A 21,598-nucleotide genomic window follows, 5' to 3' on the forward strand; every position below is an offset into this window, starting at 1 on the left:
GAATGGTAAGATGGCTATCGTCATCACTAGGTAGACAGATCCTCAAAGGCTGGGCTGTGCTCATGGGCAGGAGTTCTCTCTATACAATGACCAGGAGAGTTCTGGATGTGACTGACATCTTTGTGGCGTGTGGCCAACGATGATAAAGCCACATGTGAAAACGCCGGACACCACCACTGAAGAAGGGACAACTCAAATCTGGTCTACTCCTAGGAAATTTAAAGTTCCACAGGTGTGTGTTCCATCCAGTATCACAAACGACTTCATTTCCTTCAGAAACTGAAACCTTAAGGGAACAAAGCTCCAAAGGAACAGGAAGCGTTCTGCGTGATCTGTGTAGCTAAAGCTCTGGCCCCAAGACAGTCACAGAAAATTTTCTGGCCTCCGTTTTCTTCCTTGAAATACAACCCTTAACAACATGTCCTGCCCAGGATGAGTACTTTGTATGGATTCCTTCATTCAGTCCTCTCAATAACCTTGTGAAGTGCGGGCTACTATTATCTTCATTTTCCAAATGAGAAAAATAAACAAGTTAAGCTTCCACTAACTTGCCCAAGGTCATTCTGATAATAAGTGGTACAAGAACCAGAATTCAAGTTCTCGTCTGAGCTGGAACATGAAACAACTCATAACCTAACTACAGATGAGAAATTGGCATAGATAATCCCGTAATACTAAAACATCTTGGTGCTGGCACAAATAAAAGGATGTTTTTATAACCTGAAATCCTTCATATTAACATAAAAATTTAGTCCCTTAATTGTCCACAGACCAGTGGCTGGGAGGGGATGGCCCTGCCTCCTCCACAGTAACAAGCCATGTGGCAGAGAAGCCGCCCCATTCTGTGCAGTATTTTGATCTATGATTTGGATTAAGATAGAGACTGGAGATTTTACCAACGGACACAGTATACAAGTTTAGAATGAACAGATCACACAATAGATCAAAGCACCTAAATTTCAACCATCCAGGAAGGTGGAGCTAAAACCAGCAATATGAGATTTCACCATGTAAAATATTATTTTCAGATTAACCAACAAGTAAATACAGTACAGGAGCAGGGGGACACCAGACTCTTCAGTCAAGAAAGCAGAACAAATGTTTACACCAGCATTATTCATAATAACCAAAAAGTGAAAACTACCATCAAGTGATGAATGGATAAACATAATGTGGTATACTCATAAGAGGACTGTTATTTGTCCCTAAAAAGGAATGATGTTCTGATACATACAAGATGGATGAACCTTGAAAGCATTATGCTAAGTGAAAGAAGCCAGTCACAAAAGGCCACATATTGTATGATTTCATTTCTATGAAGTGTCCAGAAAAGGCCACATATTGTATGATTTCATTTCTATGAAGTGTCCAGAATAGGCAAATTTATAGAAGGAGAAAATAGATAAGTAGACGCCTCGAGCTAGGGGGTGTTCAGGGGAAATGGAGAGGTGACTGCTAAAGGGTATGGGGTTTCTTTTGACGGTGATGAAAATGTTCTAAAGTTGATGGTTGCAATGGTTGCACAACTCCGTGAATATAAGGAAAACACTTTAGATGGGTGAATTGTATGATATTTGAATTCTATCTCAATAAAGCTGTTAGGAAAAAAAAAATCTGGAGCATTTAGTTGCCTATATGTTTAAATAGAGACGGTAATATACTGTAATTGCTAGGAAAGCTAACCTGACTTCAGATTGGCTCAAAATAAGGAAAAACTTATCCGACAATGAAAAAGACTGCCAACATGCAATAGTGAGCTCTTCAGTGCTGGAACCATTCAAGCAGAAACTACCTGACTTTTCAGTTAAGAACACAACCAAAGGGATTTATTTCAATTGTGGGTTAAAAGCTCAAAGAAACTATCTCTAAAATACTAAAATTCTAATATTTGTCATGGATGACATTTAAGTGACTGAAGGATTAGTCATTAGATTAGGATATGTTTAAGAGTACAAAATGTGGAGGTAGGTCTCCTGGAGTCAAACCCATACGCCCCCATTTAATAGCATGGCCTTAGGGAAGCAATCAGCCCAAGACTCATTTTTTTGTTTCTAACTTGGAGTCAATAATAATAACATAAATCAATACTTTATAGGCTAACTGGTAAGAATTAAACAACATAATGATGAGGCCTCTTCTCATAGCATCTCATTGGATTTTTAGCCTTACGAGCCATAGCAACTCAGCATTTTTAGTAAAACTACATGAACTATAATAATTTCTAACTAAAATTAAAATGCCATCCAACAGCATTCACTGATTCAAAACGGGCAGGACCCTCTCCTAAACAGAGGTTGCAACATATGTTGTTTTCCAATAAATACACAAAAGCTCTAAGAAATATTAGTGCTGTTTTCGTACCTTAAGGAAGGCATGGTGTAATAGTAGACAGAACCCTCCCAACAAAAAAACTAATATGCCTCACATTTTGTAACTTACTAAATTAACACAATACAATTTTATGGATATCCTACCTTTTTCCTTCATTGTCATGCTTGACAGCTTGTTTTTCACCAACTCACTTTACTGGATGTTATTTTAACATCAAAAACAGAAGCCCTATGCAACCAAATCACGCCTGTTATATGGCTGTTTGAGAGGCGCCAACGAGGAGAAGTCAAGTCTTTATATACACTCAGGAAGTGCATATGCGTATTTTACAAGGTCTCAGCTCTCCTTCAAACCTTGTCTATTATAAACACAGCCTTTCGATATGTTCTCACTTTGAGATCGCTTACACCGCTGACTATTTGCAGGGCAGAGGAATGCAATCAAACACTAAAGCTTCAAGGAGATTAGAGAACTGCCAAGGTCTGAACTATATCAACAGCTCGAAATCAGTTCATTCAACAGTGCTTTGACAGTATTATACCCACTAAACAAACATGGCAACGGTGTGCACATCAGATAGGGCATCGTGTTCCAGAAGTTTGTTGCTGAGACTTCTGGGAAATGTCCTGTCATTAGATTTATTCCCAGAGGACAAGCATAGGCATCCTTCTCAGACAGTAAACCCTGCGACAAACACTGCCCCAGGTAGTTAGGAAGCTCATGAAAGAAAAGGGGAGAACCCCAAACCTCTGCTGAGTGGGAGTCAAGAAGGAAAGTTTTCTCTTGCTATCTGTGCTTTAAAAAGAATTCTAGCCAGTCAGAGAAAGACGAACTCTATATGACTCCACTCATAGGTGGAAGTTAACATATTGACAAGGAGATCTGATGGGTGGTTACCAGGGAAAAGGGGGGGTGAGGGAGGGCACAAAGGGGGAAGAGGTGTACCCACAACATGACTAACAATAATGTACAACTGAAATCTCACAAGGTTGTAATCTATCATAACATTAATAAAAAAAAAAAAAGAATTCTAGGGGCCAGCCCCATGGCCTACTGGTTAAGTTTGGCGCACTCTGCTTTGGGGGCCTGGGTTCGTGCTTTTGGATCCGGGGCATGGACCTACACCACTCGTTAGCCGTGCTGTGGCAGCATCCCACATGCAAAAAATAGAGGAAGACTGGTACAGATGTTAGCTCAGGGCTAATCTTCCTCAAGCAAAAAAAAAGAGGAAGATTGGCAACAGATGTTAGCTCAGAGTGAATCTTCCTCAGCATAAATAAATAAATAAAAAGGAGAAGTCTAGTCTAAAAGTTTAGTTTTCTGCAGAAAAATCATTTGACAAAATCTAACACCCTTTCATAATAAAAACATTCAACAAACTAGGAATAAAAGGAACTTCCTCAACCTGATAAAGGGCATCAGTGAAAAACCCACAGGTAACATCATACTCAATGGTAAAGGGTTATGTGCTGTCCCACTAAGGTCAAGAACAAGATAAAGGTATCATCTGCTCTCAACACGTCTCTTCTGGAGGTCACTTCTATTCACTTCTACACTGGAGGTGCTAGTCAGGGCAATTAGGCAAGAACAAGGACTAAAAGACAGCCAGATTTGGAAAGAAGAAATAAAACTATCTCTATTTACAGATGTCATGATCTTGGATATAGAAAATTCTAAGGAATCCACAAAAAATCCTATCAGAGCTAAAAGTTCAACAAGGTTGAAGTTCAACAAGATTGCAGGATACGAGATAAATATACAAAAATCAATCATATTTCTATACATTAGCAACGAACAATCCAAAAATGAAATTAAACGTGTGTGTTTCCATCAGCCTTGTCCCAAGGAAATTCCAAATTTCCAAGCTATAAACTGGAAATTATAAAGTCATTCCAATGATTTTTATTTGTGGCTCTTGGAAAACGACCTCAATCGCACCTTAAGCAATTAAAGATTCATTTGTTTATTTAATAAATATTTATCAAGTGCTTCCTGTAACCCAGGCATTAAGGAAAACAGCAGTGACCGAAAAACTCCTTGCCACTCCCCCCATCATGAAACTCACATTCTAGTTGGGAAGACAAGACAAAAACAGATGAGCAAAAAATTATAACCTCCAATAGTGCTAAGTGTCATAACAAAAACAACACAGAGAAGAGAGATGGAGGCTCATGGGAGGATGGCGTGTGCTTCAGACACAGAGGTCAGGGAAGCCTCCCGGAGGAAGTGATAGAACAATAAACCAAAACAAGAAGAGGGGTGGGGGGTGGCTTTCTATGCAACTGGAACAGCATGGCTAAGAACCCCGGGGTGGAAACAAGCCTGGTGTGTTCTTGAAACAGCCAGTGTGTAGGGTAAGCAAGAGGGCTTGTCCAAGGCTAGTCCTACGGGAAAGACAGGAGCCAGATCACATGGGGCCTGGCAGGCCATGGGTCAGAGTGAAAGCTTTACCCTAATATATAATGGGAAGCCATGGGCAGGGAGGGGAGAGGTGAATGAAGTAGAGTGATCACTCTGGTTCTTGGTGGAATAAATGGTCAGAAATGCTACTGCTGTGTGCCCCTGGGTATGTGGCTCTATCTCTCTGAGCCAACAATTTATACATCATAACTGCCTCCCAGATTTTCTGTGGAACTAGTGGATGATATGCACACTTCAAAGCTCTTTGCAAACTGAAATTTGTTGCTGAGTATACAGCAAAAGTATCATCGCCCTTACTGAGGCCTTTCCTAATCTCCTAAAACAGAAGTAATTTCTTTCTCTAGAAACAAAAAGCACTTTATCTTTCTACCTCCTTTAACACTTATCACTTTCTATCCAGTATTATAAGCATTATCTATTTATCTTATCACTTCTTCTGGACTTCAGATGGCTGACTCAAATCTCACCTCTGCAGAACTGATCACTTCCAATTACTGGCTTCCACGGCCCCAACTCTACACAACAATCAGAGCATCTATGTCATTTTATTGTAATTGATTATTTACATGTCCATCTTTGTCACTAGGTTATAAATTCCTAAGAAGCAGGTTCCATGTCTTGTTCATATCTTTGCCTCCAGTGCCTACCTCACTGGAAAATCAAGGGGAAGATACTGGTGTGTTTGCAATTTCCCTTTTCTCTGCTGATCAAAAAAGTCTTCTCAACATGTGAGTAGAATAAACACTTACAGTATTCAAACTATTTACAAAAACAAAGGGCTTAAAAACTGACAACATGTATTTGTATATAACAAATGTAAGTTTTAGACAATAAAATACTCACTTAACAAACCTGGAAGGATCTTTACATCTGGCAAAAAGTTGCTAGCCATTCATTTATTCATTTGTTCGTTTATGACTGTACAATTTCATGGTAGTAAAACTACAACTGTTAGCTTCGATTCCTCAATCTCAATAACACAGTTCCTGCCCCCCAAAAAGTCTCAAGATTTTAATTTTAACCTTAAAGATACATTTTCTTCTCTTTTGTTAAAATATATTTGACATATAATATTGTGTAAATTTAAGGTGTACAACATGTTGATTTGTTATGTATATAATACAGTTGCCATTGTAGCAATAATTAGCACCTTTACCATATTACCTAATTATCCATTTTTTTTAGTGGTTGGACTCATTAATAGTTCTAGGCTCTTAGCAAGTTTGTTGATTATAATACAATATTGTCTATATTCACTATGCTGTGCATTAGATTTCTAGGGCTTATTTACTACTCGTAAATTTGTACCCTCAGATAAGATCTGTCCTGTTCCCCCACCCCCATCCCCTGGCAACCACCATTTTAATCCATTTTCATGAGTTTGACTTATTTATTGATTGATACAAAATGTAAAATTATTTTATTCAAGAACACAGATTAATTTGATTTCACTTGGGCCTAGACAACTATTTTAAATCTAATGGTTTCCATAAAATGCTTAAAATCCAAGTCTAATTCTTATTGTGTGCTATCTACCCCACCAAAACAATGCAAACTGAAATTAGTTCTTGTACTTTTGAGACACACATCAAAGTACCTAAAGACTCAAAGCAGAAGACACAGAAATCTGAAGTTCTTTTTTTCTTTCAAAGTTAAAAGTCTGCCTTTCTACTTCCTACTCTCAGTTCGAAATAGCTGGTTAGGAAGATTGGAGAGGAAGACAAACCCTGGAGTATCTTCTGGAATGTCTTCTGATATCCTGTTCTCTCTGTGTGGGACTCAGTTTCATACCTGATGGTTACTAGTTCATCACTCTACATACTGAAAATATTAGCAACTTGTCTGGAGGAATAAAAAGGAGTCTAGAGTAAGGTGTTCCTTTAACATGTTTTTATGTGTCAGCCGATAGATGAGTGGTTCTCAAATTGTGGTCCAGACCAGCAGTATCAACATCAAAAGTGATCGTGCTAGAAACGCAAATTTGTGGACCCCACCCTAGCCATTCAGAGATTCTGAATCAGAATCTCTGGGGGGCAGGGCTCAGCAATCTGTGCTTTAAAGACTCCCAGATGATTCTAATGATTCTGATGAATGCTGAAGCCTGAGAACTGCTGTGCTATGCAGATTAAAAAATGGAGTCACACTTCATAGAACTTACAGACTTTCAGGAAAATAATTGTGAAAACATGTATGTTTCAGTGAAGCCATGGGCAAGATACAAAGGTTATACAAGGGCATCTCCTGTTTTTCTCAGGATATCAGGAAAGGCTTCACAGAGGGGGCTACACCTGATTAAAACTTGAGAGAGTAGGAGTTTGCAAAACAACCACATGAAACGGGCATTCTAGATAGAGAGAACTAGAAACAGAAGATTTAAATTAGACCATAATCAGGCAAAGATTTTGTGGTGGTTGGTGTTTTAAATCTTCTATAGAATCCTTTGCTCTTGGGGGCTGGCCCCGTGGCCAAGTGGTTAAGTTCATGCACTCTGCTTTGGCGGCCCGGGGTTTCATCAATTCGAATCCTGGGCACGGACATGGCACTGCTCATCAGGCCATGCTGAGGTGGCGTCCCACGTGCCACAACTGGAGGGACCTACCACTAAAAATACACAACTATGTCCCGGGGGGCTTTGGGAGAAAAAGGAAAAATAAAATCTTTAGAAAAAGAATCCTTTGCTCTTGATCTGGTTTTCAGAACTTCATGGTTAAGTCCTTCTCCAGTTTGAAAGATACACTGGGGAAAATCTAGAAAACAAACCAGGGAAGCCAGAATCCATAGGAGAACATCATGATATACTGGTCAAAGGTCTGAGCCAGATAAAGAGCTGGAGCAAATGTTAATTTTTGTGTACTTGGCTCTTAATACTTGGGTATAATTAACACTTTTGTGTCCATAGACAAGTTGCTTCACTTCTATGATGTCGTTTTCTTACCTGTAAGTAGAGATAAGAGTACCTACACCATAGGGTTGTTGCTTGTTGGGGTGATTAATTGAGATAAAGAATTTGTTTTTTTTTCAGATTCCACATATAAATGATATCATACAGTACTTGTCTTTCTCTGACTGACTTATCTCACTTAGCATAATGTGCTCAAGGTCCATCCATGTTGTCACAAATGGCAGGATGTCCTCCTCTCATTAAAGATACATTTTCTAAGTAGTTGACAATTACTATAGTACTTTGGGGAAAGTACACTGATATGTCTTTCTATCCTTGTTGCCAAAGAAACTTGAGATGATAAGTATTTTGAACCAGGCCAAACCACAAACACACTGCAAAGAATGTCAACTGAACTGGAAAATTCCTTCGGCTGAGCCAGTCTTTAAAAAGATCCCCCAACGAGCTCTCCAAAGAAAGACAATAACTTTTTTTCTAATTGGGAGTGGACACCAGGACAAAACATCTCTGACTTGGAAAAAAGTCATTATTAATAAAAGTATAGAATGCTAAAGTATTAACCAGGTGTTTTATAATTTAATACCTAAGACACTTAAGAAAACGTAAATGTTTAATTTCAAAGTGGCTTTCATACTCATACAGGAAGTTGGAAAGCCAGAACAGCGCAATTTGTTCATATTAAGTGAATTAGCTCAAGTCAACTATTTCAAAATGAAGATAATGACAACCTCTTTAACTAAATGAATACTTATTTCAAAATATGCTCTGGCCAAACTCCATAAAAAAGATCCGGAATAAGGTCCAGGAAGCAAGACTACAGTTCTCTCCGCATCATTTTATTTCCTCCCAGTAAGATCATCCACTTAAAGCACACATCCAGCTCACCAATTCCTGCGCCCCATGGCCAAGAGACACCACTTAAATGCACGTCTCAGTGATCAGGCCAAGCTCAGCATCATTGGGCACATTACCGCAGCCTGAGTGACGTCTCCGATTCTGTGATTTACTGTCCATTACTTGATATTGCTATTCTCCATCCACCTTCTGTTTCCAAATGTTTTGCTCTAACACTGGACTTCATTCCTGGCATAGTGCTCCTTGCCAGTCTGATAGAAGAGCCCAGAAGGGAAAAGGAGCTCAAAGCTGAAGATGTGCACACTGTAACACTGGTTAACTTGGAGAGCCTCTAGGAGATGAAGTGGAATCTGCCATTTATTACTTCACAAACTCCACGTGCCTCCAAAAGAATCCACAGTAAACCTTTACCCTTTTTATCTCCTTCTTACCGGAGACCACAAAAGTAATACCAGTTGCAAGCTTTAAGAAGATACTGCTTTCCTGTGGAAGCAGCTTTGTTCACAAAGATCTCTCTATACTACATTATGGAAACCTTTCCAACTTTGAGGTTAAAACAAAGCAGCAAGGCAGACAAAGAGCCAGGAAAGCCATTTCACAGTAACCAAACTACCAGTCTCTGTCCGTCCTTTCTGTGCCCCTCTTTTATCCAGAAAATATTTGAGATATAGATCAAATTTAGGCAATCTTAAAGATCTTGCAGGTGCCCAAAGTGAACTGTTGGAAAGCACAGATGCCTATCTCCCAAATGTCCCTCCCTCCCTGCCCCTCGACTTCCCATATGGAATGAATAAGAAGCAACATCATGGTGAAAATAGATGGCTGATATTTCATTGAAAAACTGCCCTCTTTACCTACACCCTGGAGAACATATATGGCTTGTTGGTTACAAGCATGACTTTGCACAGACCTGGCTGCGTTTACCAACAAAGACGCGAGGAGTCATGAGACCTCGATCAAGTTCCTCAAGCTCTCTGAGCTTCCTTTCCTTCCTTGTAAAAGGGGAGTGATTCTCACCTTGCAGGATATTTGGATGGAATAAATCAGACGTTTCTTCGTGCAGCACCTGGCACAGGGTCAGAGCTGGATAAATGGTAACTATTCACCTCGCCTTCCCTCACCCGCCTCCAAACTGCTTCAACTTAATCACACCTTCTTCCTAGATCCAAATAATTTACCACTACCATCATCATTATAAGCTGATAGGGCAATGTTGCTAGAAAAAAGAAAAAGGTACCAAAGACAAGAGAAAGGATGGGGGGTGGGGAGAGGATAAGAGGGAGCGGGAGATACTTTATGTTCAAGTTAGACAGAAGAGCACAAAAATATAATTCTGGTTTGCCTTGTTCCTCAGTGGCTAGCACAGAGCTGACTGAATACACAGTGGGCACTCCAAAAAAATACTTGTAGCATGAAAGAAAACACAAAAATGAAAGTGATGGCTCCACGCTGAGACCGGGGATAAATGTGCCATAAATCCTGGCTTATCTCAACTATCTAAACTTAAGGTCTAAGGTATGACCCCAAAAAACCTTGGCAACAATCCATTATAACTGTTGTTCTCTTCACACAGGAATGTTTGACCAAAGGGCAGAAAGATTTTCCTTTGGCTCAGTTTACAATGAAGCTGCAAACCATTAAACCGCACCTCATTTGACCTTAATAAACCCAGGACCCGAGAGAACACAGTTATTCATTTCCCTCAAGTCCTCCCATTGGATTCTTTCATATTTTAAACTTCTTTTAATGACTTTCTACTGCATTCACCAAATAAAGAATCCTCCCATTGATAATTAAACACCTGCTAGTTCCTGTAAAGACATTCTAAAATAAAAAAAGTGAAGAGTCTGATGAATAAAACACCCCCTTTATTCCATGGGGCTGAGTTCAAATAAAGGAAAATGAGGCATTAAATAAAACTTGTCATTCTTTGAGGCTTGGTTGCCACAGTTAGTGACCATACTTATATTGAGACTACTTTGAGCTAAAAGGTTATATATCAAAATATTTATTACCCCAAGAATAGTTAAAAAGTAGTTCTTGTAAAGTCAGCAGTCATCATGAAGAATAGAACACGGATAGGTTATTATTATTTTTTAACTTCCTATTATAAAAATTTCAAACATTCAAAAACAGAGAGAAGAGCCCCCACATACTTCCTGCCTTCAACAATTATCATACATGGAAAATCTTATTTCTGTTTACGCCGACGCACTCCCTACTCCAACGGGATTAACTTAATGCAAATCGAGGCATCATAATTTCCCCCATAATTAATACAGTCTCTATCACTAAAAGATAAGGACTTTTTAAAAAATAATTCCTACACTACTGTCTTGTCTATACCTAAAAAGTAACAATAATGCTGTAAGTCAGAGATAATAACTAGTGTCCAAATTTCCCCATCTCAAAAAAAAAAAGTTTAACATTGATTTGATAAAATCAGTATCCAAAGGCCACATGTTGCATTTGGTTGCTATGACTCTTCAATGTCCTTTGATCCAAAGGTTCTCCTCTGCCTTTTTAAACTGTTCAATGTATCTGTTGAATAAGCAGCGTCATTTGAAGTATAAAATTCCCCTCATTCTAGGTTTTGCTGACTGCATTCCACATGCGTCATTTTACATTATGCTCTGTCCCCAGCATTTGATGGAGAAGCTTGATCTGATTCAAATTATTATTCTTTTTCCCAAGAATACCTCATAGGAGGTAAGATGGGCCATGTAAATTAAATTGGATGACAATTTCATGACTTGCCAACCAGACTTCCTCCCCGCCAAGCGTTTATTCCTGACATTGCAGGGAGGTTGCCATCCAGCAGCAGAATAAGAAGCACCAGTTGAAGACTGCCGCTCTTCCTTCCCTGACTGAGCTCCTTACTCTGAGAAGGTTAGTGGATACAGAGAACTAACCCTAAAATTCCCTTCTTTCTATCTCACATGTAAACATTCCCAACTCCTTGGCACACACAGGTTTTGAACAGTAACATTCTAAATAAGAAAGATCACATTCAAGGGGCCGGCCCAGTTAAGTGTGCACATTCCGCTTCTCGGCAGCCCGGGTTCCCCGGTTTGGATCCCCAGACATGGCACCGCTTGGTAAAAGCCATGCTGTGGTAGGCATCCCACATATAAAGTAGAGGAAGATGGACACGGATGTTAGCTCAGGGCGAGTCTTCCTCAGCAAAAAGAGGAGGATTGGCAGTAGTTGGCTCAGAGCTAATCTTCCTCAAAAAGAAGAGAAAGATCACATTCAAGTCACCTCCCCATTCCACAATCTGTCAATATGGCAAAGGTAACCCCTTATGTCTTACATTAAATAAAAAATGGAATTCTGGCTACAAAATCCCTTTTTAATGGCATACCAGCAGGCAAATATAGATTTTTCAAGCAATAAGCAATTTCTACTATCACTGCTTAGGGAGGGGGGAAAAAACAGCCTTTCTTTTTTGCTGCTGTCAGGATGGACGATTACAGTGTAGAAAAATGCATTTTTAGTTTTTAAAAAAGCTTTATCGGGAAATAGGCCACGATGAAGCAATTCATCTATAAAGCAATAGGGATGTCATCAATTTTACCTTACACTTGAATCACACTCTTGATTCCTATTCAGCTATATTTCAATTATGCCTTTTATTTAAAGACAAGCCCCTACAAACACATAATGTCACCTAAAAGTGATCTTCAAAAACAAAAGCCCCATCAGGACTGGAAAGTTATTCATTTAATGCATAAACTACTCTGCTTCACTCCGGAGGTAATGGTCTCAATGCTGAGAAATATTTGCAAAGAAAAAGAAAGCAGCTGGAAGAACACTGGCTTAACATTTTTTCCAGATTTAAACAGAGTTGAAGAAATTCTGCAATGGTGGAAACTTCAACATCTTTAAATTTTTTATACTCAGAATGTGACTTAACCAAGCCCCATCCTTCTGAACTTACCGTTGGAGGCTGAGACATTGAGGAGTATGTGACAGAAACTTTAAACAGCCTGAGGCAGCTTGTCGTGGGCAAACTCTAGGATGACACTCTAGGGCATCGCTGTCATGTAAATTCAAGAAGAGCACCAAACGGCCCACAACAAACGTGACTGTGACCATGTTGATACTTTATTCTAAAGAATGTGGAATAACACAGTAGACTCTTGTATTTCTCTGTCATGGGCTTGCAACCTACCCCAGTGAATACCCAAATTCAGGAGTGCCATAGCTGATAATCACATCCCTAAAATGAGGACAAATGGCCCCTTCAAAAGCCCTTATTGATTCTAGAATCTCAAAAGCAAGTTAAAAGTCATTTACAAAACAGGAATTTTTGGGGGGTAGGGGAGGGCAATTTTTCAAAAAGAAGTATTTGATTTTTTTTTTAGAAAGAGTTTTTATAACCAGAAAAGAGACTAAAACTTCATTGATAATATGTTACCTATGCACTGTTAGTGGTTGAACTGTGTCCCCAAAAAAAGGATATGTTGGAGTCCTAATTCCCATTACCTCAGAATGTGACCTTATTTGCAGACAGGGTCTTTACAGAGGTAACTGAGTTACCATGAGGTCATTAGGGTGGGCCCTAATCCAATATGACTGATGTTCTTATAAAAAGGAGAAATGTGGACACACAGGCATGCATAGAAGGATGACAATGTGAAGACACAAGGAGAAGACGGCCACCGATAAGTACGGAGAGAGGTCTGGAACAGATCCTTCCCTCACAGCCCTCAGAAGGAACCAACTCTGCCAATACCTTGATCTCAGACTTCTCGCCTCCAGAACTGGGAGACAGTAACGTTCTGCTGATTGGGCCACCGAGTTTGCGGTACTTTGTTACAGCAATCCTAGGGAACGTGTATGTACCTATATGTAATGTGTGATAATGGTAACATTAATGTCAAATGAAAAGTAGCAGTTGCCAGACAGGAACTGCATTATGACGCTATCAGAGACCCAGGGCAGGGGCTTAAACACACAAAGGTTGATTTCTTTCGTACAACAAGAGGAAGGCAGGTGGCTACAAGTAGGCACTCAGCAGCTAAAAGATGCCCAAGTCTCTGCAGTTGCCTTGGCCTTTCCCTCATGGTCTCAAAAACAGCTGCTGTAGCTCCAAGTTATCACATCTGTATTTTACGTCTGAAATGCAAAATGTAAAAAATCAAAAAGAGTACACTTCCCACCCGAATGGACGCCTTCAGAACACGTTTCCTGGAAGCCCCAAACAACATCTACTTGAAACTCATCAACCACCCCTTTTTGCACGGGAAGTTGGAAAATGTAGTATCTTAGTTAGGGTCATTGCCATCCCCAATAATACAAGAATTCAGTTAGAAGGAAGGAGGAAATTATCTTGATTAAGCAAATCTACCCAAAGCTCAGAGAGGTTAAAAACTTGCCCCCAAGTTCACAGCTATTAAGTGGGACAGTCAGGATTTAAATTCAAGTCTCATCTTAATCGCAAACCCATACTTGGAACCACCACCCTATACTGTACCCTCGGCAAACCCAAAACCCTACGAAGGGGTGGTCCAAGGTGAAAAAGGGGTTGGCCTCCCAGGAGCTGCTCCAGAGCTCAGCGGCCTCTCCTTCTGGCTTTCAAGGTAAACTGAGAACCTCTGAGCATTCAAAGGCAGCAGTCAGGCCAACAGAGCTTCTGATGTGCCCCCAATAAGCAGCATTTTCTGAATAAACATGAGGCTGCATTTGGTGCTTGGCAAGAAAATTTAGAAACAGACATACCCTGCCTGCTACTATCCCCTTGGGTGTTTGTTTGTTTAAGTGATATTTACAATCCTCAAGCAGGTGAAGCCTTTCTCAGGTACTCCTTTACCTCGCTTCTACAAACGGCAACCGGAAGTTTTCTTCAAGAGTCTTTAATTGCTCCTTTCCAATTTTAGAAGGCCTGTATTTATAGGCATCCGCTCTACTTCACTGTCAATATTTTATCTCTGCTAATTGAAAGAGGTTTTCTTTCTCAATGTTGGATAGCATCACTCAGGAACCAAATTCTCTACCCTGATACAAAGGTCAAAAATACTAGCCCGAGCATCCACAGCTGTAGCACCCCCTGAACAAGCCACTCACTCATCAGGGTTTTCACAAGGAATTCAGAGCCCCTTCCTACTCCTACTCTATCTAACCTACTCTATGACTGAACGGATGACTTTAAAAGAAAGAAATCTCCAGCTGCAGTTAACCTCATGGTCCTTTCCCTCCACTTCTCCAGGTTATAATTCCCCAGTGTTCCTCTGCATTACCATAGAGGTGTCCTGTCCTCCTCAGTCAAGCCAACCAGAATCTCTCCCAGAGATGGATCTCGATCTTGAGTGGAGCGCCATCTCTTAAAAGAAGACATGGTGGCCGACTCATTCCAGCACCAGTTGGCCATTAGCTCCCACTGTCCTGGTTCCTGCCCTTTCAAGTCACGCATCCCATTTTTCCTTCATCCTGAGAATAAACCTATAGTACCCTTCCAAAGCCAAATTTTGACTTAGTCAGAATCCACTCATCCATCCCACTGCTAGCAATCAAGGAAACCCTCCTGCATCAGTTTAATATGCATGTAAGATATTTCCCTGATATTAGACACACAGTGGAAAATTAGTCTCTCCTTTAGCTTCAGGGGGTCAGGCGAGAAATTCTACACAGGAGAATAAGGATATTATTACTTTTAGTGTAAGTTGCAAAATAATAATCTCCCTTCATTGCATTTAGGGTGCAAACGTGCCTTCCTAAAGACAACTTGTAAAAAAGGAAGTGACTGAGGCACTTAATCTGATTCATTAAGAGGCAGCTTGCTAACTGGAAAGAACCAAAATATATTGCCCTTCATCTCTGCTCAGTAATCCACACAATTTATTCTCGCCTATTAAGGTAAGACTGTTACAGAATGAGCAAAACCAGAAAACAGATTCTAAAAGACATGAAAAGTTTTACTTCGCTCAGTTATAGGATTTACAATTATTTGCATAATAAATCAAAGAAAACCACTTTCAGTTGCAAGAGGAAAGTAATTTACAAGATTCATAAGTCCCTGTTATTTAGTAAAATTAGGTCTTTACCTGCAGTGTCTAAAATTCCGACAACATAATCTTTCAAATCAAAAGAGGTGGCAGGTCCCAAAATATGTACTGCAATCTGTCACTTAAAAATAATAGCAAAAAAAAAATTATCATCCAAAGTGATTGACAATGGAAAATTACAGAAGTGTACCAACTTCTGTTTGGCACTAATGACAATTAGCAAAATCTCCTTTCTGAAACCCTTCCAGCTCCTGCTTCCTCATTCACCTTCTCTAATTCCAAAGCAAGTCTTCTGATTCAATGCAGAGAACGCCTTTTAGCCTGACAACTAAGAATTAGTTCTTTGATTACTCACTCAGCTCGGTGTTGGACAGGGAGGCAAGAAAAGACAACCGACCACAAAAGAAAGTTAAGACTTGCTTTCCGCCCTCCAGAAACTGAGTTTACTGGGGCAGAAGAAAGTGAAAGAACACCTAAAGTCGATCACATAACCGTGCCCAGCAAATACTTTACCACTTGTCATTTTGGTATCTAAGCTCTGAGCTCAGAGAAATCAGCGGTGGCCAAATAAGTGAAGACTTTTGAGAAATACTCTCAAGAATTCCAAGCACAGGGACTGCAGAGAGAATAATTACACCATAATTTATTTATTTTTGTGTGTGAGGAACATTAGCCCTGAGCTAACATCCGCTGCCAATCCTCCTCTTTTTGCTGAGGAAGATTGGCCCTGAGCTAACACCTGTGCCCATCTTCCTCTATTTTGTATGTGAGATGCCTGCCACAGCATGGCTTGATAAGCAGTGCATAGGTCCGCACCCAGGATCCAAACCTGCAAACCCTGGGCTGCCCAAGCAGAACGCACGAACTTAACCATTAAGCCAGCAGGCTGGCCCCTACACCATAATTAAATGGGCATTTACCTAATGCCAGGCCCTGTGCCGCCTCCTTCACATGTAGCCTATGTAATCCTAGAGAACTACATTGGTTAGCCATGACCCCCATTTCACAGATAAGAAAACAGAGAATCAGGAATTTACCAGCCTGCACACCAAGATCATCTACCAGTAATACTTTGGACTAAGAGATAAATCTACTGATTTTTTCATTCACTCTTTCAAATACTATAATTATTCTAACTTCAAAGCCATACAGAGAAGACCTCAGAGAAGAAATATATATAGAAAATACAGTGTCCCAGTTTCCCCTGGTACCAAAAAAAAAAAGAAGAAAAAGAAGGAAGGAAGGGAGGGAGGGGAAAAAAAGAAAGAAAATTACTGAGACGAATCAGGAAGTGAACTTCTAACACTCAGCATCCAGATAAAACATGAGATGTCAGCTTTTGTTGACCTACTCTATTTCTAGCTATATTTCACACCTGGGGAGGAGAACCACTTCTGAATGTTTAGCATTAATCCAATGCCTTCTGCAGCTCACACCACACAATCACAGTAAAGGTTCAAGATTAAGACGCTTATTTTAATGAGATGCCTGCAAGATGGAAGGGAAGGCAGCCCAATATCCTCCATTAGCTGGACTGCCCATGACCTGACGTCACCAAGGCAACACTAGTGCCTGTCATTTCCAGCACTGAGCACCCAGGGGTACATAAGACAATTCCCTGGGGGTGAGAAAAAATATTTAACCTTCTATCATAATAGTTTTTACTTCATGCTTTACATTTCTTTATGCTTTATAATCTACACAATATTTTAGTATAAGATCACATATACAAAATTGATAAAAATAAATATACATATATTGGGGGCATGGGTCCAACTTTTTTTAATGATGAGAAAATGAATGAGATCAATGAAGACCACCAATTCACACCAATCTGTTAAAAGAATAAAATGTTAACTTCCAGTACCCTCAATAGCTAAACTAAATGACATCACTTTGGAACCACTCCATTAGCTAGAGAAAAAAAAAACCAACTCAAGTTTCATTTCGGTCTCTCTTTGAAAGGTATTTGATTTCTAGCTGATTCTGGGCACAAACAATGGCTGACCATTACAAATCTGTGGGGCCACCTCATTACGAGTTCACACTGCAACCAAATCCCATTTTCCCTCTGCAAATTCAATTCACATCAATAGCCCCATATATCACTGGCTACTGCTGTTGGCTGCCTGATTTTGAAACATAAAATTTTTTTTGAAAGATTACTGCCAACACATAATAGGCAAACTGCAATTTCAATTCCCTACACATGTGCTTGAAGGAGGGGGCTATACAGGCTACAAAATGTAAATGAAGCCTGTTGTTATCAGCTGTTTATAAGCCCCATGACATCCTCCTCCCTTATTCCTCCAGTCACGTAAGGCAGGAAAAAAACACATCAAAAAGTGCCGCCATTCAAGAAAGTGCTTTTATTATTGTACTCTATCAGTTCCACGGTCTCTGAATTTTCTGAGCTGTGTACACAAAATGCAACAAAATTAAGCCGTGGTGGCTGGGTACAGCCAGTCTTCATTAGGGAGAAGTCAGTGTGAAGGGGGAGCACAATCACATGACGTTGTTTATTAAGATGTTTTCATAACCAACCAATTCGTTTTATGAATCCATCACTTACAAGAACTAACATTTAAGGGTGATATCTATTGCAACAAAGGTAGACTTCATGGGGGGGCACAGAGCAATCCGTTTTCCCCAAAGTCCATAAGCAAATCTACTACCAGGCCTATTGCAAACTTCTGGTTCTAAGATACCATCTGCCTAACACATTGCTGGTTCACCGCTCACCTGTGACTTCCTTGATGAATTCTTCCAGAAAACACTATTTCTTAGCAATGCATGTTTAATTTAATATACTACCCACTGGTACTGTGATGGGAAGATAAAATACAATAGATCCATGATGAATCCATGCCCATTTGGGAGACAAAGGGAGGCACGATGAGTTCACTGTTGAGTGCTGGGTTCCTCAATCAATACCCTCACTATTGACACTGTGCACCAGATAATTCTTTCCTGCAGGAGGCTGTCCAGTGCACTGTAGGATGTTTAGCAGCAATCCTGGCCACTACCTACCAAATGATAGTAGCACTACTTCCCAGCCCTGGCAATCAAAAATGTTTCCAGACACTGCCAAATGTCCCCTTGGAGGAGGGGGAGGCAAACTGTGAACTCCTGGTTGCAAATCACTGGTCTTGTGGGTCTACATACCCATCATCAGGCAGAAATTTTATGTACATCCTTCGTATGAGCAGGGAACAACATGCACAAATCCATTGCACACCCACGCAATAGGCTATTACACCCATAAACCTTCCTGGGACACTGAACAAAGTCAAGTTTGCCTATGAAAAAGAAGGCGACTATGCTAAGGTACTAATGTTGATCATTAAAAGTCTATTAACAGGGGGCCGGCTGGTGGCACAGCAGTTAAGTTCATGAGTTCTGCTTCGGTGGCCAGGGGTTCGCCAGTTCAGATCCCGGGTGTGTACATGGCACCACTTGGCAAGCCATGCTGTGGGAGGCGTCCCACATATAAAGTAGAGGAAGATGAGCATGGATGTGAGCTCAGGGCCAGTCTTCCTCAGCAAAAAGAGGAGGATTGGCAGCAGATGTTAGCTCAGGGCTAATCTTCCTCAAAAAAAAAAAAAGCCTACTAATAGTCAAAGGTACTATTTATTAAAAAATATTTATATTCTGCCAGCTTATAATTGCATTGATTCAATAACTATCCAGAGGAGAACACCTGGAAAATATCTGCCATGGGTTTTCCATATTCATCAAAGAAAGCTTCCAGAAAGATTAGTTTTATGGGCCAAAATTTTTCATTTAATCAATTGTCAAGAAAGCATTAAGAAAAATTTCTTCAGAGTCAAACCCCCTTAAAAGAAGATGAAAATGCTGTAATATTTAGTTTAATGGAAATAAAGAGGTAAAAGATGTTTTTCCTAAACAACCACCACTGAACTTCTGCAAACCAATACTAAAAAAAGACAATTTTTATTTAACAGTTAAAGAAACCAGCTTCCAAAAGCTCAATTGCCATCTGCAATTATAATCAGGCCTAATTTAGAATACCCCAACATGTTTTAGTCTTAATTAAAAATGGCACATCCTTGCAAGGGAATGCAATGTGAATTCACAATTCAAATGTGAGCAGGACACATGCACACACACATCTAATGCTAGAGTCTAGACTTGGGACACTTAACTATTTTACTAGTTTCTTAATGGATGTAACTGCAGTATAAACTTTGCTTAACTTTCATATTTTAAATTAGAAAAGCGTGTGGATTATCTCAAGACAATTTGCCAGAAAGACAAATGGATTTTCTAAGCCTACCATCTTTTTCACACAGCACATGGCTGATCCTGTATTCCAGCCACTATTATCTTTACTCCGCATGAAAGGCACAATGCTTCAGGGTAATATTTCCACTGATGCAAAATAGTTTTTCCACCACACTAAATAACAAGATTTACCAAGTACCACTTGGCCTCTTTGTAAGCTTAATAATTAGTTATAATAACGTGTCCCTGCACGTTTATAATTCAGTGTAATTTTTATATTACAATTCCTTAATATGGTCTCCAGCACAATCAGCCTTTTGCCTACAGAACATTAATGCAGACATTATCTGAAAACCACCACACAAACTCCTGATGTCGGTCAAAGCCATTTAAAAGAAGACAAATACAAAGAAGACACAGAATGGAGGACCTATGAACAACAGAGGCACGCCTTTAACCTACAGGATTAAAGAGAAGGGTTCTCCTATCTATCCACCATGTAAAAATCCAACTCCTTCCAAAATTCATTAGTGTTACATTCAGGTTCCCCTGCTGGAGCAGAGCCTCTGGCAAGGAAGGCAAGAGGGGGGTGGAAAGCTGTAAACAATAAGCGTGCCTCCCATGTAAGCCTGTAAAATTAAGCCTCTCTCAGTTGGACAATCAGCTTTATATAGCTAATCAGGAAGAAAGAAATGAAGGCCATCTGCTTCTTGGAAGAAGTTCTGTATCTGATTAACACTATCTTCTTGAAAGTAAACTTCCTGCGTACAAGGGGACAGGAGAAAGCAAGAAGACAGGAATACCCTTTTAAATTGCCTGTGCACCCTGACAAAGCCACATGCAGATCAAGCCCCTGACTATTTTATGCAGAAACAATAGAAGAATGATTAAATGCTGATGCCCTAATTGGACAGACCTCACTTGATTCCTAGCTCTACCACTTATTAATGGGTTAGCCTTTGGCAAATAATGTGACCTCTCCATAGTAGGCTAGATAATTGACCCCTGTATCCAGGTCCTTTGCCGGTCAACTCTGCAGTTCCTCCCACAGTATACTTCTCTGTCCCTTGACTTGAGGCTTGGCCGTGTGACTTAGGTTGTTAGCTTAAGAGTGAATTTATTGTAAAAATATGGGATTGTCACTCAAATACCAAGGGCAGGGATGTAGCTAGCCTCAGACACAAAGTAGGATCAGGCACTCAATCCTTCTACGAAGCCTCCAACAGTCCTCTTCTTCCATCCCCTCTCCGACCGTCTACTTGACTCCTTCTTACTGAACCAGGCTTTCTCTGTCTTCCATGGCCAATGGAGGAAGTCAACTATGAGCAACTTCCTTTCCCAAATCTCCTTGGTTCAACACATCAACATATCTGCAGGAGCAGCAGCAGTGCCTCAGTCCCAAGGTGGGTCAGGAGCCCACCATCAACCAACCCAGCGGAGCCAGGGATAGTCTTCAGGGCTGCCACCTAAGTTGGGTTCTTGACATACAGCACCAAGGTCAACTGAGAAAAATGAAATGCAGCTCACATACTCTGCTTGCCATGCTGAGTACCTTGGCATGTGGCTGCTCTCTGCCAGGAGGAAGAAATAACATTTTCTTTGCACAAAAGCACTATCTGTCCAGAAGGAGTGCCCAAGTATGGTGAGGAAGGCTTCTCTACCTGGGGAGAGAAGGACTTAGCACGGAATGTTGGTATCTGAGAGAGTTGAGGAGGGTGTCTACATGGAAGAATGACCCAACATGGAAGGGATTGGTTGAATAAGTAAATATATTCAAGATAGTGGAAACCAGGTTACTCACTGTCAGAAAAGGGAGTTACATATACAGAAAGGAGAA

General features: G+C 40.3%; 1 protein-coding gene across 6 annotated transcripts in view; it reads right to left on the bottom strand.

The window, feature by feature from the left end:
- The window catches only part of PTPRG (protein tyrosine phosphatase receptor type G), a 676,181-nt gene that overhangs the window by 607,464 nt on the left and 47,119 nt on the right, over positions 1-21,598 (bottom strand). For 2 of the 6 annotated variants that reach the window (XM_070576966.1, XM_070576963.1), the window contains exon 1: positions 2,475-2,747. The exons of the other annotated variants lie outside the window; for them this stretch is intronic. In XM_070576966.1, coding sequence (XP_070433067.1) covers positions 2,475-2,493 — 19 coding nt within the window. In that variant the 5' untranslated portion in view covers positions 2,494-2,747. Of the gene's footprint in view, positions 1-2,474; positions 2,748-21,598 lie in introns of those variants that run through there. 6 annotated transcript variants of the gene reach the window in all.

The sequence above is a fragment of the Equus przewalskii genome, chromosome 15 (genome assembly GCF_037783145.1).
Source record: "Equus przewalskii isolate Varuska chromosome 15, EquPr2, whole genome shotgun sequence".
Classification (NCBI taxonomy): Eukaryota; Metazoa; Chordata; class Mammalia; order Perissodactyla; family Equidae; genus Equus; species Equus przewalskii.